Source organism: Sorex araneus, chromosome X (assembly GCF_027595985.1).
Source record: "Sorex araneus isolate mSorAra2 chromosome X, mSorAra2.pri, whole genome shotgun sequence".
NCBI classification, from domain to species: Eukaryota; Metazoa; Chordata; class Mammalia; order Eulipotyphla; family Soricidae; genus Sorex; species Sorex araneus.
The window spans coordinates 131,339,964-131,357,259 of record NC_073313.1 but is presented as its reverse complement, the minus strand read 5'-3'; the positions used below and the strand labels follow the sequence as shown (position 1 = coordinate 131,357,259).

Below are 17,296 nucleotides of genomic sequence, written 5' to 3'. Positions count from 1 at the left end.
ATTGCTTACATATTTTTAAATATTCATTATCAATTTAAACAAAAAACTGGTCGTATTAATTTGGCATTACATGTCATTTACTTAAGAAATAGTTATTAAAACACCTGCTATCATTAAAAATGAAATCTTTTATGAAGATATTATGCTTTAGATAAATAAGATAAAAATAATTAAATATTCTGTGCATGTAACGGTCACTAAAAAAGATTCAGAAAAAATAGCAGGTAATTTTATTATTATTTGGAGGTTGGAGCAAAGTTGTAGACCACATCAAGAAGAGCTCAGGTCTTATCCCTGTCTTTCCTCATGAATCACTTCTTGTGGTGCTGGCAGGACCATATACTGATCCAGGGATTGAACATGGTTGGTTATATTCAACCAAGAAAGCCCCTTAGCTCCTGCAATGTCTCTGCCCCTATCTTTTAGTGTAAGTAATTTTTCTGTGTACATCAATCTTTTAGACTGTTTAAGAGATGGTAATCAATAATTTACATAGGTCAATTTCTAATACATGACTGTCACGTGGACATCTAATAGGGTGGGGGATCTCAAATATTAGAGCACTTGAATTGCATGTGTGAGGCCCTGGTTTCAATCCCTGGCTCCACTTACATACACACAAATATTTGATTAATAAAATGCACTGATACCCATGACAAGTTCTACAGAGTGATTGGTACTTAATATGGAATACCAATTTTTAATGCACATTATGGTTCAACTGAATGAATTTTATTCTACAAGAAAATCTAAAACTGCAATATATAAAATAACTATAATACAATATTTTACCTACCAGTGGATAACAAAGCTATATTTTATTTTGTTTGTTTGCTTTTTTAGTTCAAACTGGAGCGATAGCACAGTGGTAGGGCATTTGCCTTGCACGCAGCTGACCTGGCTTTGATTCCTCTGCCCCTTTGGAGAGCCTGGCAAGCTACGGAGAGTATATCGCCCGCAGAGCAGAGCCTGGCAAGCTACCTGTGGAGTATTCAATATGCCATAAACAATAACAAGTCTCAAAATGGAGATATTACTGGTGCCTGCTCAAGCAAATCAATGAGCAATGGGATGACAATGACAGAGACTTTTTTAGGTCATATTGCAAAGGTACATTTTATTTTTATTTACTTTTATGAGGTAGTGTTGGTTTATAATATTGTATAGAGTTTAAAAATGTAATTTTACACAGCTTTGAAATACTTGCTTCATCACCTACCACTAGTATCCCTCCAACAGTCCATTGGGCCCTTAGTCCTTCTTTAATCCTTCCATCCACATCTGGCTACTTTAATTTGTGATCAGAGTACAAAGGCTTCTTTTCCTTTGACTTTCCCCCCTTTTCTTTGCTCTTATATTAGTGAAGTTGGAGATGCCAAATAGAATGATGAAATTTAAATTGCTAGATTAGTGATTTAGAGGTGGTGAAAGAAGTCAAAATCAATAACGAAGAAAATGGAAGAGAATTTCTTTATATGCTGAGAGATGAGAAAACTTGAAGAAGATAAGAAGTAGTATGAAAAGCTCCTTTAGGAGGAGAGAAAGGAGACTATTCCACGTTGAATAACTTTCCTTAAACAGAAATGAGAGGAAGTAACTAATGAGAGTGAATGGGGGGATGGGGGCTGGTGACTAGGAAAGAATAGAAAAATGCTGCAGGGAACACAATAGAGAGTCATCCAAATGAATAAAAGGATACTAAGTAGCAGTAGCAGTAGGAGTCCAGCATAAATTAGAATGGCTTCAATTTGAACAGTTAAAAGCCTAAGATTTAAAAGAGGAAAATGCTTTGCCAGACATAGTAGAATTTAGTCAACACATTTACTTCTTTTCTAAAACAGTGAACTTTAATGTGTGACAGGTTAAAAAGTTGGAAAGTGGTTCATAGTGTACACTGGAATTATCTTATATTTTAGTTTACAAGTGTTTATTTTTTAAAAATAGTTTATGTATTATAATTTAGGAGTTATGTTTGAATTAAAATTTATGGTATTTCATAATGCCCAAAAGTAGAGAGAGTATGGGGAATATTGTCTGCCATGGAGGCAGTGGGAGGGTGGGAAAGGGGGGGTATACTGGGGGATATTGGTGGTGGGGAATGTGCACTGGTGGAGGGATGGGTGTTTGATAATTGTGTGATTGTTAACTCAAACATGAAAGCTTGTAACTATATCTCACGGTGAATCAATAAAATAAAAAAGAAAGCACAATAAAAATGGAATAAGTCGCCAAAAATTTTTATGATATTTATATAAAAACTTATACCCTTCCCCAACCACAACTACCAAAGTGCCGATGACCTTCATCAATTGTCTTTCATCTCATCTAGTCTAGTCTTATCTCTGGCCCCTTTGGTAAGTGATTCTGTTTTACTTTTCTTTAAGGATCTGATTTAACTCATCACCCCTTAGGTTTTGACCAGTTTTCTTCTTGCCTCAGTAGTCTTCCTTTCCATCTTTGCATTTCTTGGAACTTATCATCAATCTAAATGCAGCTGAATATAAAGTGACTTACGTTATAGAAGGCTGTTTCATAATCACTTTCTTAGTGAAAAGTCCATTGAGTAAGAGGCCGTATATCTATAGACTCTAGTCAGTTAATTTATTGCCTTATCCAATCGACCTCTTTTTATTATTTCATGAACAGATGAATTTTAAAAAGCTTCTGAAAGCTTCCTTTTTTTTTGTTTTGTTTTGTTTTGTTCATACCCTACAGTGCTCAAGGCTCTCTCTTAGTTCTGAGGTCATTCTCAAGGGACTGTGTACATAATCCATTCAGGGTCTGACCACATGCAAGGCAAGTGTCCTGACCCTAGGACACTCTCTCTTCAGCTTTTGAAAGGTTCAGATTAGAGACCCATATTAGAGGTTGCAACTTCAGTTGACTAATGGGTTCAAATGAATCTGTTTATTAACTGTGCTTTGCTTGAATGCCCTTTCTGAAAACCAGTTTCTTTAAATAGTTCTGAACATTTTGTAATTTCATATGAGATTGGCAACAAACATATTTCTTTTTAATTAAAATATTACCTGAATTGTATTGACAATGACAAAGTGGAATATTTTTGCGTAAGTTACAAATGAGCATCTTCCACGTCCAAATTGAGTATCAATTAGGAGAAAATGTAAGTTCTTAATTAAATCCCGGAAGATGGCAGGATTTCAGCGTATGAGAGTCTATACTTAGGCTGCAAATCATTTGGTTGAAATAGTAGCATTGAGAACTTCTTGTTCTGATGAGATATGGTACCTCGGTTAATTTTGTTTTTATTCACTGGGTTAACTCTTGCATAGAATCAAAATTCTGGTAAATTTGACTTAGTGAAATCTTGAGAACTTTCTTTCAGTGTCGTTCTCCATGGACAAGCATTTTCCAAGCATACCTTAATTTTATATTTTACAATAAAAATATCAAATGATTAGATACTTTTTCATGCAACTCCAACTGACAGATGATTGATGGACAAGCTTTCCTCTGTTCTTGCCTTATTCAGAATGATGCTTATTTTATGGATGATATGGAAGAAATGGATAAAACAAATTATTGAGTTTGATTACATAATCTCAGAACAGAAAATAAAAGAATAGAAACAGCATTCATTGAATCAGTCTAATGAAAATATCAAGAAAATTCAAGGTGACAATTTATGATTTCTTATAGATGCATAATAATTTGTAAATTACAAATATCTTGAGAAAATTGCCTAGTTTAATTTCTAGAAGACTGAAAATTGGAGGAAATTCCACTTATGATGCTGAGTTTTGTGTTTTGAAAGTTTTGTACATTCAAAACTTTATACAGTGAGCAATGGCCAATTTTGGTCTCTAATATGCCTACTAGAATTTTAATCTTAATCTATGATAGCAGTCAAAATATGACTACATATCTGAGAAAACACATTAAATATATGGCATCTGCTTCAGAACATTTTCAAAAGTTGTCATAGTACATTTCACTTTCATTGTTATAATAATGATTGTAGTCTGAATATTCTGCGTTTTCTATTTTTTCTATTGTAATATTTCATAAATTTTAAACAATAAACATCTGTATAATGTTCTATTTTTGAAAATTCTAAATCATTTGCAGTAAAAGCAACTTGAGTAGTAGGGAGATAGTACAGTCTTTAGGACACATACCTAGTGTGTCCCCTGATTTGAGTTCAATTCAGGCATCATATGTTCTCAAAAAACATATCGTGGTTTATTTCTGGAGGTCCCTCTTAGCACCACCAGCTATGGCCCTGGAGACCCCTAGGATATAAGGGGTTGACCCTGGTACCTGGGATAGAGCAGGACTGTGTAGCATTGAATCCTAGATGCAACAATTGCTTTGAATTGCTGGCCAATTTGGCCAACAATTTCCTAGTGGGGCCCCTGGGCTTTCTGAGCATCAATTAGGACCTTCCCCCAAGAAAATCTGAACAACAGTACCTCCACCCAAACTCCATATATTCAATGGAATAATATACAGGTAGCATCATGACATCATGACTTTTTACAGAATTAGAGGAATTAAAAATAAGCTTTTCTTTAAAGTCAAATTTATTCACCTGGAATAAGTTGTTAGATTGAGTTCAGCACATAATTTAATATCCATTTATGTCAAAATGCCTATAGAAAACAATTTGGGATTGCTTTTTTGAAAAGATAAGTAACACAAACATTTCTACAAGTAATTTTCTACTTTTGGGGGGTAAAACTACTTTCTCTTGAAGCTTTTTGTACTTTTACTATCTCTTCTCAATTGTCCTTTTTCTTCTTCCTTATCTTATTCCCACAATAGTTTGGAACCAGAAAAAAACCTACTTAATTCTTTATAAAAAGTGCATTGTCCCTGAACACATTCCAGTCTTTTATACTAGGATTGCTTGTCACTACATTACAAAAAGAGCTATCATTCCAATGCCTTAGCTTTTGACCCTGAAATTAGAAGTTGAAACTTTATGAATTGATTCAAAGGGCAATTCTTATTGACAATGCAATGGCAAAGGAGAAAAACCTTCAAGCAAAAAAGCATTTTGTGCATTTTATGTCTTAAACAAGGGTGCAAATGCATATTGATACTGCTAAGTAAAATATTTGAATAAAATTCAGTATAATTCTGCTACTTTGTTTTGTTTTGGGGCCACACTGGCTATACTCAGGGCTTACTCCTGACTCTGGGCTCAAGGATCATTCCAGCAGAATTCAAGAGACCAAATGGAGTGCATGGGATCGAACCCAGCAGCCAGATGCAAGGGAAGAGCCTTCCCAGCTCTACTCTCTCCAGGCCTCTCAGTTTGTTTCTCAAACTATTTAAGTTCTGGAAAGATATTAGAGAAGTTGTCTTACTTACACCATTTGGTAAAGTTTATCATAAAATTAAGCATATATTTCACTTTCTGAATAGCAGATTGTACAGGGGAGGGGTACAAAAAGCACCGTTTTTTTCTGCCAGCGAATCAAAATCTCAAAATCTCAGCAAGGATTCTTAAAATAACCTTTCTACAGCTATCTAATCATTGCATACTATGAGGGGAAAATTCATTTTCCCCGGAATAAGCTTTGCCTAAACTTTTGCTTATTGTGTGATCTTGTGGTATTTTAAGGGTTGCACTGCACTGTAGCACTGTCATCCTGTTGTTCATCAATTTACTCGAGCGGGCACCAGTAACATCTCCATTGTGAGACTTGTTGTTACTGTTTTTGGCATATCGAATATGCCACGGGGAGCTTGCCAGGCTCTGCTGTGGTGGCGGGATACTCTCAGCAGCTTGCCGGGCTCCTGAGAGGGACTAAGGAATCGAACCCGGGTCGGCTCTGTGCAAGGTAAATACCCTACCTGCAGTACTTTAAGGTTAACTCACTAATTGAGAGAGGAGGAATCTTAAGTATACAATTTCGGACATGGATCTCTAATCAGTGATCACCAAAACCCACTGACAAGAAAAATGAAGAACAAAGCTTTGCTCCTTTCTCATGTAAAGATTGACTGTCACGAGATCTAAAAGAACAAGCCTGAGTTGGAACAAAATGCACTTTAAACTAAGTGTGTTGGGAGCACAGAAAGACGGTCTGTTCCAGGATTGTAGCAGTAGTGATGCAAAATGAGATTGTGAGCCACAAACCACGTCAACCTTTTTCGAAATGTTCAGAGTCACAGTGTCTGCTTTAGTCGGTGAATATGACCAGGTTAGCTACTAGTAACTCTGATTTTAGTGCTGTCACAGGTGTCACTTACTAAATCCATTGATTGGGAAAATCGGAGTTTGAAAGGCAGGGAACTTTGGGACCTTGGTGGAGCGAAACAGAAATAATGGTGATGGATGTGGTGTTTGAATGAGCTACACAGGAAACCATCATTAACAATATTGTAAGTCATCGTATCTGAAAAAAGATATTTTTAAAATTAGGAAAATGTTGGCAGCGCATACACTTTACAGTTTGCTGAACACAAGTTTAAAATGTTAATACAATAAGCAAATATATAATGCTGTACATTAATAGACAATAAATAGAAATTAATAAAATAATATGGGAAAATGACAAAATTCAGCAGGAGAGATAGTACAGAATATAAGGCATTTGCCTGAGCAGGTGCCAACCAGGGTGGATCCCCAGAGCCACTTATTGTTCCCCGAGTCCCAATAGGAGTGATGCAGTGCTGGTGGGTGAAGAAGTGCTGAAATGTTTACTCCTGCAGTCTCTGGGGTCTCTATAGGACCCTAGGAGACCCTATTCTTTTTGACTCCTTTGCCAGAGTTCTCAAGGAAATTTGCAAATTGCAAATACAATTCGAGCTACTGCTTCCCTTGTACTAGCTTGAACCTATGTGCCAGGTGCCGCTGGGATGGGAGTGTGCAAGAAATGCTTCAAGTCCCACTTTGAGGCTCTACTCTGGAGGACACTCGTGGGGCAGAGGAGGGGGTTCCGGAAGACTTTGAGACTTCAGGTGATTTGCTCTCTTCTGACGGCAGGAAGCCAGACACGGAGCCACCACCAGGATCCCTTTTTTTAGCTGCATCCCCCTTTAGCCTCTAGCCCAGATGGCCTCAGGTAGTCAGAGGCCTGCCAGGAAGTGCCCACCTCCACGCTGGAGGCTGTCATTTGGTAAGGCAGAGCCTAGGGGGTGGGGTCCACTGGTTCTCGTGAGCAGCGGGTCTGGGAAGGGGGTGTGGTGGGGGGTGGAGTCTCTGGCCTCAGCGCGTCGGGACTGCCCACTCTTTGCCTGGGAGAGGAGCGCGCTAGCGTTAGCTGGGACCTTTCCTACCGCGCAGGGCGAGAACGCACCGGCGACAGGGAAAGAGAGAGCGAGCCAGGCAGCGAGTGCAACGTACCGAGAAGAAAACAGGCAAAGAAAGTGAAGGCTTTCGAACCTCACGTTTGAGACTGCTTGACCATGGCTGAGCCCGCACCTCGGGTGATCCCTGCAACTTCCAGCGGCGTCCCGGAGGGCTTGTTTCGCGCCGAGTCCCTGTACCCTCCGATGGAGGCTCCTTATCTCACCTCCAGTGTGGTCAACAATTTCCTGGCGAGTAGCCTCAGCAGCAGCTCCGGAGGGGGTGAGGTCGCCGGTGGCGGCAGCGGCAGCGGCAGCGCCAGGGGCAACGAGTGTCGGATGGTGGATATGCGGGGCGTGAAAGTGGCCTCGTTCGTGATGGACGGGGAGGAACACATCTGCCTGCCGCAGGTGTTTGAGCTCTTCCTCAGGCACCTGGTGGGCGGCTTACACACGGTGTACACCAAGCTGAAGCGACTAGACATCACCCCAGTGGTGTGCACTGTGGAGCAGGTACGAATCCTTCGCAGCCTGGGGGCCATCCAGCCCGGAGTGAACCGCTGCAAGCTCATCACCCGGAGAGACTTCGAAACTTTGTTCAACGACTGCGCCAATACCAGGTGAGCTGATCGTTTCTTCACTCCTCTGTGCCTCTGGACCCTGCATCTTAGCTTGGCGCGTTCATCCAAATTGGGGGAGCGGTTGTCTTAAGTGACTTGCCTCAACTCTTCAATTGTTCATCTCCTTTAGTCGGCACTGAGTGTCAGGCTGTGGTGTAAGGCAGCCCTGCACAAACTTTGCTTTGCAGTCTTCTGTGAAAACTTGCCCAGCTCTACCCATATCTTGCATGACTTTGGGGCCGCTGGTGGTTATTTGTTGACTTCTCGATTAGGTATTCTTGCTTTCTGTATTTGGCCCTGTGGATCTGATCGGTTTTCTCCTGAACACGGACGCCGGGGGTTTTCTGGGGGGAAGGGGCACACTGGGCTTAGACTGGCTTCCTAAGGTGATCAACCAGGACAGGGCACTTGGGGATGCAGCTCAGCAATCTAGTATACATTAATGAGGTTGATTCGTTCCCTGCCCGGTGTGTTCCTTGTGATAATGTGGAGTGTGTAATGGTGGTGTCGCGGGGAGGGGGTGTGTGTGTGTGTGTGTGTGTGTGTGTGTGTGTGTGTGTGTGTGTGTGTGTATGTGAGAGAGAGAGAGAGAGAGCGAGCGAGAGAGAGAGAGAGAGAGAGATGGGGAGAGAGAGACACCAAGGGAGTTAAAGAGGGAAGGGACGGGAAGAGGGAAAGGGAGGTGAGAAGGAAAGGAGAGTGGAGCTAGAGAGGGGGGAAATGGAGGGGGGGAGAGATGAAAGAACATGTGAGGACACGTGCTTAACCCAGCTGAGCAAATCTCAAATCTTTCTGTGATCTGAAATGTGGTGGATGAATCCTGCTTCTCTCTTTCTCTCTCTCTCCCTTCTTTCTCTTCCCTTTCTTTTCTCCTTCCTTCCTTCCTTCCTTCCTTCCTTCCTTCCTTCCTTCCTTCCTTCCTTCCTTCCTTCCTTCCTTCCTTCCTTCCTTCCTTCCTTCCTTCATTTCTCCCTTTCTTTCTCCCTTTCTTCTTTCTTTCTCTTACTTTTCTCCCACCTTCCCTCCCTCCTTCCCTTACTCTTTCCGTTCCTCCTTCCTCTTCTCCCACCTTCCCTCCCTCCTTCCCTCCCTCCCTCCCTTCCTTCCTCCCTTTCTCTTTCTTTCTTTCTTTCTTTCTTTCTTTCTTTCTTTCTTTCTTTCTTTCTTTCTTTCTTTCTTTCTTTCTTTCTTTCTTTCTTTCTTTCTTTCTTTCTTTCTTTCTTTCTTCCTTCCTTCCTTTCTCTCTTTCCTCTCTTCTTTCTTTCTTCCTTTCTTTTTTCCTTCCCTCCTTCCCTCCTTCCTTCCTTCTTTCTCTTCCTTTTCTTTCTCCCTTTCTTCCTTCCTTCTTTCTCTTCCCTCCCTCCCTTCCTCCCTCCCTCCCTCCCTCCCTCCCTCCCTCCCTCCCTCCCTCCCTCCCTCCCTCCCTTCCTTCCTTCCTTCCTTCCTTCCTTCCTTCCTTCCTTCCTTCCTTCCTTCCTTCCTTCCTTCCTTCCTTCCTTCCTTCCTTCCTCTCTATGCTTCTCTCTTCTTTCTTTCATCTTTCTATCTATCTCACTCTCTCTCTCCTCCACCCCTTCTCAGAGTTTAATGGATGCCATTTTCCTGGGCTTGCTCTTTTCTGTCTGGTCTTCTGAGATAGGCATTCTGGAGCTTTAAAATGTTGTCGCAAGACTTCGTTGGGAGGTTAGAGTAGAAAAGGGCAGATTTTCTAGAGTGGTGCTTATAGTTGTTTCCCCAGGCATAGAGGGGAAAGGATTTCACTCCCACAAATAGAGGAATTCTTAAATCATGGTGCCTGGTTTCTCTGCTTCTAAGTGTATCTATTTTACATCAAAACTTAGAAATACACTATAGAACTATTGTGTTTGCAAATGTCTTTAAAAATTGTACAAAATGTTTCCAAGTTAGACTATTCAAGATTATATGACGTTATTTTTTTTTTAAATTAAAGAACTGTGATCTACAAAGTTACTGATAGTTAAGTTTTAGGCATATAATATTCCAACATTAATCTCACCACCAGTGTCAACTTCCCTCCACCAATGTTCCCAGATTCCCTCCCTCCCTTCAATAGGGACTCTATCCCTGCCTGTCAACTTGACAGGCACAGTACAGGATGGTATGGATCATTATATGACTTAAATTTGATCATGAACAGCTTTGTAACTGTGCATCTCACAGTGTCTCAATTAAAAAAATGAAAAAAATTAACAAGTGCTTAAATTTTATGTTTTAGTGTTGATGATTCTGTGTTTTGAATATACCACACACTCACATCACTGGTATAACTGTGTGACTTTATAAGGAACTGTGAATTAGTATTCTTAGTGTTTATCCATCTTCAGGAAAATATTTAGTATTTATATTTAGTATTTACTAAATACTTAGTATTTACTAAATATTAAATACTTAGTATTTACTAAATACTAAATAACAAATAGTAAATACTAAATATTTATTATTTAGTATTTATACTCCAGTAAAGTGTCTGCTCAGAAAGTATTTAGCAGATGTGTGTATCACAAAAACCAATAATACACCATTATCAGGTTAAAGGGAATAAATGTTTTTCTATAAAATTACACTACTGTTGAACACTTTCTAGAAAACCTAGGCAGAAGTAGAATTTCTCACAAATGCAACTTTAAATTATAAGATCTCTGAGCCTATTAACTAAGTCTATCTTAGTTGTCACATTTCTTATAAAGACAAAAAATACTATGCATAGTTTATGCATATTGAAAACTTTTAGGCAAACTCTGACTGCAAAAATAAGGTAAGATACAGCACCTCAAGGTAATCTATTGTTTTTCTTTTCTTCCTTTGATCAGTGTTATCCTATGTTTTAGCAATTTCATAGAAAGTCATTCGCATGAAAATACCTACCTGATTCTTATCTGCTTACAAACAGACAAGAATCTATTTGTAATCAGAGCTTACAAACCTGATTTATTAGATCATATTCTTTTAATTAAGGTAATAGTCTTAAAATGCAAAGGATAACTGCTCCCTCAGTAAAATATGCAATTATAGGTTGATTGAGTAGAAAGAAAATTTTATTTCTACCAAGGTCTTTTGTTAATACACAAAGTCAGAGGGTTATAAGAAACTTAGATGAGAACCACTTAGTTCATTTCTTGCCATTTGAAAATACATATTTAAACAATTGCAGGCATGAACAAATATCTCATCCCATATCTCTCTCAGCTTTACTCATTTAAAAATGTCTTTCTTTATTAAAAATTGAGATACACACACCATGAGATACAAAGTTGTCCATGTTCAGGTTTCGGTCATACAATGTGCCACAACCCATTCCTCTACCAGTGTACATAAAAATGTCATTCTTCAATTTGAAATATAATTACACATAGAATTGTCTTCCTTAGTAATTCATTTATACATCTTGAGCAAAATCTGTGACCTTCATTTAAAAAGTAATAAATTATAGTTTTAAAGTGAATTTGGACTTTGGTTTATAGGTAGAAACTTTTCTCTAATTTTTATTTTATCTACTTAATTAGTGGGAAATTATAAACTACTTTATAACAGGCAGGTGCTCTTATACTATTTTTGGATCTTGTTTTAAGTGTTTTTAATTCAGTTGAGTATTATCAGTCCATATTTCATTCAGAATATTAAACTTTACAGACAAATTTTCTTGTGTATATGCATGTAAAAGGTACTAGAAATATGTTAAATATATATGAAAAATATGTCTGTAAATTGTGCATTTATGTCATATCAGATCTTTTCTTCATGAGTATTTTATTTATTAAATGCATTTCCTATAACTGTGTTACAAGTGTTTCAACAGATAATTGTAAACCTTTACGAAGTATTATCTATGAATACAATCCATGAATGAAGGTGAGACAAGCTACTAGAAATTAATACTGCAAATTCATACATAGCAAAAATAGCCCTGTGATTCTGGGAATTTTTAACTAATTGTATAATTAAATCACCGCATTTTATTGATGCAAAATTTCATCCTAATAATGTTATTAACATTGCAGAATACAATGATTTCTACAAGGTATGCTTTATGACCTTAGTTAACATCACTTACAGGAATTTGGATCATAAACCATTCACAAATCTAAATGAACTTATATCATTGTGAAATTAGCATTTAGATCAACATTAATTTTTTGATATTTTATTCAGTGAGTTAAGACAGGAATGAAGCACGAAAGACAAAATAATGTGGATGAAACACAAAGCCAGTAAGAGAAAAAATGTAGGATATGAACAGTATAATGCCATGAGAGGGAGTGAAGATAAGGGAAAGGAACTTATACAGATGTCCAAAGAAGATGAGCAATGTAGAAAATTGTCTAAAGAGGACTACCATTTGGGTGTCATGACTTCTTAACAGTTCTAACTTAGAGTGGGGAAAGAGTAAGGATAATATACATCCAGTAAGTAGAAACTCTTACACACATTTCTTGTCTGAAAGAAGAAATTCATCTTTATTTCCTCTGGATAAATTTTCATGTTGAATGGAAGAGCTATTTTTACTGACGTAAATGGCAATTTTATTTTCCTACATAGTATGTCAGGTATCTATGTCAGGTATCTGGTGAAGAATATGAGTCCTTACTTAAGACCTCAAACACTGTCACTGTCCACTGTCACTATCATCCCATTGTTCATCGATTTGTTCGAGCGGGCACCAGTAGCGTCTCTCATTGAGAGACTTATTGTTACTGTTTTTGGCATATCCAATACGCACGGGTAGCTTGCCAGGCTCTGCCGTGCGGGCTCCATACTCTCGGTAGCTTGCCGGGCTCTTCGAGAGGGGCGGAGGAATAGAACACGGGTCGGCCACACACCCAACTGCTGTCCTATCGCTCCAGCCTGTAACACAATTAATTGATTAATTAATTAATTAGATGTTCAGTCACAGACCGTGTTCAGGATTTACTCCTGGCTATACTCTCATGTATCATTCATGGCTGGGCTCAGATGACCATATGTGATGCTGGGACAAAGTCGGGTAGACTGCGTGCAAGGCAAACATCTTAAACCTTGGGTATTTTAATTTAAAGTGTTTCCCACGCTACTCCAGTAGATACAAATTGGACTGTTTCCAAATTGGTAATTTTCAAGGAACAATTTTCGTTTGTAACAATATTAATGTTTCTACTGAGTGGCATTTTTATTTAGGTCAGGCCACATTTTTATTAATCTACACTGAAGAAAAATGAGTAAAATATGTATGATTTTTAAAAAAATTATTGAATCATCATGAGATAGTTACAAGATTTCATATTGTTTTGTGACAGCACTGAAAAGACAAAGAATTATATTGTGTTCAATAATAATTATTTTAATTTGCTAGTTTGAAAAATATTTTAACTTTCTTCCCAGAAAAAAAATGGAAATGACATTTCCCTCAGGTATTAGAGAACAATAAAATGAAGACTAAAACTTTTGACTATTTATTGCTTCATTAAAATAAGTCAAATTTTGGATCACAGCAATTCTAAAGTGCTATGTAGTAATTTTGTTGATATACTCTAACTTTAGGACTTAATTATATAGAGCCCATATTGAAATTTATTGAGAAAATCATGATAAAATACATAAATCCAAGTGGGAATAGTTGTCATCTTGTTTGAGATTTTTTAAGATACAGTGAAGTGATTTTTTGTATTTGTTGTACAAGAGGATCTCACATTTTAGCTTTAATGAAAGCAGCAGATTCAGCAAGCAAATGCCTAAAATTCTTACATTTATGCAATTTATTTTCTATACTTCAAAGTTTAATGCAGCTGTAAAACTAAAAGTAAAAGCTAAGATTCACTTAATGTGAAAAATTAGTTAACAGTTTTAATGTTTGTGATCTCTTTTTATCTACATATATGTGTATAAGTGACATTTTCAGATTTAATTAGTGACATTAACTTTTATTTGAGAACCAACAGATTAAATGTTATTTAGGCAGCTTAGAAATAGTCAGATGCTTGAAAAAACAGGAATGTATCACTAAGATATAATTTTAGTGCTTTTCGAGAAATTATATTTTAGATATTTTAAAAGACCTTTTGGAATACAAGCAAGCATAATTGTAAAAAATCCTAATCACAATATACTTAACTTGGCAAGCTAAATCTCCAATGACACTTTTTCTTGTGCATATAAGTTATAAATTATTTTGGTTTATTCACTCTATACCTTTGAGATATAAATTAAAATTTCCTTACTTGATCAAAACTGAAGATATTATGTTTTCAGAGAAAAGACATTAAATCTTTACCCCAAAACCAATCAGTTGGATATTAATGATGTTTTTGATGGATAGTCAAAGGGTCTTTGGTACCAATTTCCCTTCTTTTACCATCTTCATCCGCAAAATTTTTCACTGTCACTTTGGATCACACACTTCTGAAAAATTTAAACAACATTAAAACACATTTTCTCAGGACTAGAAATTGAGCATTTGTATCTAATAAGTCTGATTGTGGGACTGCATGCAAATTGTGTTTTGATTTATCTCTTTCACACTTTTTCCCATTTGAATTGATTTTGCATTAATTTTACCAAGTGACTCTGTGTGGCTGCAGATGTTGCCCTGTGTTTAACAAATCAATGAGACAGATCTGAATGAATCACTTCAGATGGATTCTCCTCTCCTTTGATGTCTAGATGTTATTCTTAGCTTGTTATCATGGCAGATGCATTAATGTCCTCATACACTTCCAGCAATGTCAAAGAGATTGAAGCTTTTAAAGTGTCAACATTTCCATTTCTATTTTTTATTAGAACAACTAAAATTATTTTATTTAGAAGCAGAGAAAAAATAGCAAACCAAACATAAGTTTATTAATAAGAAATATTCTGAATTTTTATCCTATAATAACTGTTCAATATTATGGAAATCAATATATTTAACCTAAGTAGAGTATATAGCTACTTGGTAGCATTTCCATGTTAATATTTATTCATAGTTTGAAACTTGAGAATAAGATATGTTGGGATATTTTGAAAGTGTCACTATGAATCGAATGATGTAATATTAATGTTGATTATGAAGGGTGTTATTTTAAAATTTCTTATTAATAAGATTTTTGTTGAATTAGTGAAACTGCAATAACTCTTACTATGTAGTAAAACGCTTGTTATAATTAGAGCATATCTAGGAATTAATTAATTGGTTGAGTTTGGGTTTGTACCTGGTGATGCTCAGGGGTTTTGCATTCAGGGATCACTCCTGGTAGGGCTCAAGGAACCATGTGGGTGCTACAGATTAAACCCAGCTTAGTAGCATGTAAGGCAAGTGCCATATCCACTGTACAATTTCTCTGGCCCCATTTAATTTTTCTTTTTAGTAGGATGGAGATGGTACATCCATTTACATTTATAATTTTTATGAATCTTTACTGCTAAAAATCATAGAAATTAATCTCATTTAGTGTATGTCACTTATTTTTATCATATTTATATTATTTGCATAAAAAGTAATATAATGAGATTAAATTTTAAAGTTAATGATATAGTGCTTTGGTTTTTATGGGGGGCCAAACCCGGCAGTACTCAGGGTTTGCTTCTGACTTTGTGTTCAGGGATCATGCCTGGCTGTGCTCAGGGGAGCATATGAGGTGCCAGGGATCAAACCTGAGCTCAAAATTGTGCAAAGTATTACAAGTATTACAATATACAAACCTAAATTTTTAATGAGCAGTGTTGTCCTTTGATTGTCTGAGGTATGTTCTGTGAATACTTGCTGTACAGTGTTTCCTAAGATCTATATTTTCCTTAGGGAAAGTGCAGGCACTATACCACTAAGTCACATTTCTGGTCTCCAAATACAACAAACACTAAATCTATGATTTAGTTTCTTAAGACTATAGAAAAGCATATATGCTTCAGGAGGAAAAATTATCTCTCTCTTCTCTTTCTCTTTTGTTTTTGGGTCTTTCCCGGTTGTGCTCAGTGCTGACTGAGGTCTGTGTTTAGGATCACTCTTGGCAGGGCTTGGAGGATCAGATGCAGTGCCTAGGATAGAACCTGAAGTAGCAGCATGCAAGGAAAGTGCCTTACCCACTGTACTATCTCTCCAGACCTTACCTTTAATGAAATGTATTATCTACCTACATAACACAACATATCCACATACTTTATTTTATTTAACCCATGGCTTTACCTTAGTTTTTGTAGAGGAACAATTCCGTCAATTGTGAAATATTTTAATTTAATGTTGGCAGTGTAATAATTTTTATTTACTGTATGATAAGCAGCAAACTATTAAAAGGAGATTCAAGTTCTCTTTTCAGCTTTTGAATATATATGTACATATAGCACTGTAGCACCGTCGTCCCATTGTTCATCAATTTGCTCGAGCAGGCACCAATAATGTCTCCATTGTGAGACTTGTTACTGTTTTTGTCATATTGAATATGCCACTAGTAGCTTGCCAGGCTCTCCAAAAGGGATGGAGGAATCAAACCCAGGTGGGCCACGTACAAGGCAAACTCCTTACCTGCTGTGCTATCACTCCAGTACTATCATCTTAATCAGTTTTATTTAAATTAGCATAGAATAGTCTAGGTGCTTTGGGTTTACACCAAATGAAGCATTTCTTATATACATATAATATATACTATCTGCTTTTTTACATAGTCCTCCTTTCAGATTTTATAGTATTATTTTTTGCTGCCTCATTCCCCTTTATTAGAACATTTAAAATAAATTTTTAAATGAATCACCGTGAGGTACAGTTACAGACTTATAAACTTTCATGTTTACGTTTCAGTCTTACAATGATAGAGTACCCATCTCTCCACTAGTGCCCATTCTCCACCACCAATGATCCCAGTATCCCTCCCACCACCCCCATGCGATCCCCCCTCCCCACCCTGCCTCTGTGGCAGGGCATTACCTTTTGTTATCTCTCTCCTTTTGGGTGTTGTGGTTTGCATTATAGGTATTGACTGGCCATCATGTCCGGTCTATAGTCTACTTTCAGCTCACATCTCCTATCCCTAGCGGGCCCTCCAAGCACCCTTAACTTGGTGGTCCCTTCTCTATCTGAGCTACCTTTTCCCCCAGCATGTCAGGCTGGCTTCTAAGCCATGGAACAATCCTCCTGGTATATATCTGTACTATTCTTGGTGTAAGTCTCTCATTCTGTTACTTCATATTGCACAAATGAGTGCAGTCTTTCTATGTCTGTCCCTCTCTTTCTGACTCATTTCACTTAGCATGGTACTCTCCATGTTGATGCAGTTATATGCAAATTTCATGACTCTATCCTTTCTAACAGCTGCATAGTATTCCATTGTGTAGATGCACCAAGATTTAATTTAACCAGTCATCTGTTCTTGGGCACTCCAGTCTTTTACAGATTCTGGCTATTGTAAGCAGTGCTGTGATGAACATACAAGTGCAGATGTCATTTCTACTATACG

The 17,296-nt window shown here is 37.4% G+C and overlaps 1 protein-coding gene across 1 annotated transcript in view; it reads left to right on the top strand.

The window, feature by feature from the left end:
- Positions 1-7,380: 7,380 nt before the first annotated feature.
- Positions 7,381-17,296, top strand: part of DACH2 (dachshund family transcription factor 2) — a 299,991-nt gene continuing 290,075 nt past the window's right edge. The window contains exon 1 of the mRNA XM_055121151.1: positions 7,381-7,880. Within this exon, the coding sequence (XP_054977126.1) occupies positions 7,381-7,880 (500 nt within the window). The remainder of the gene's footprint in view (positions 7,881-17,296) is intronic.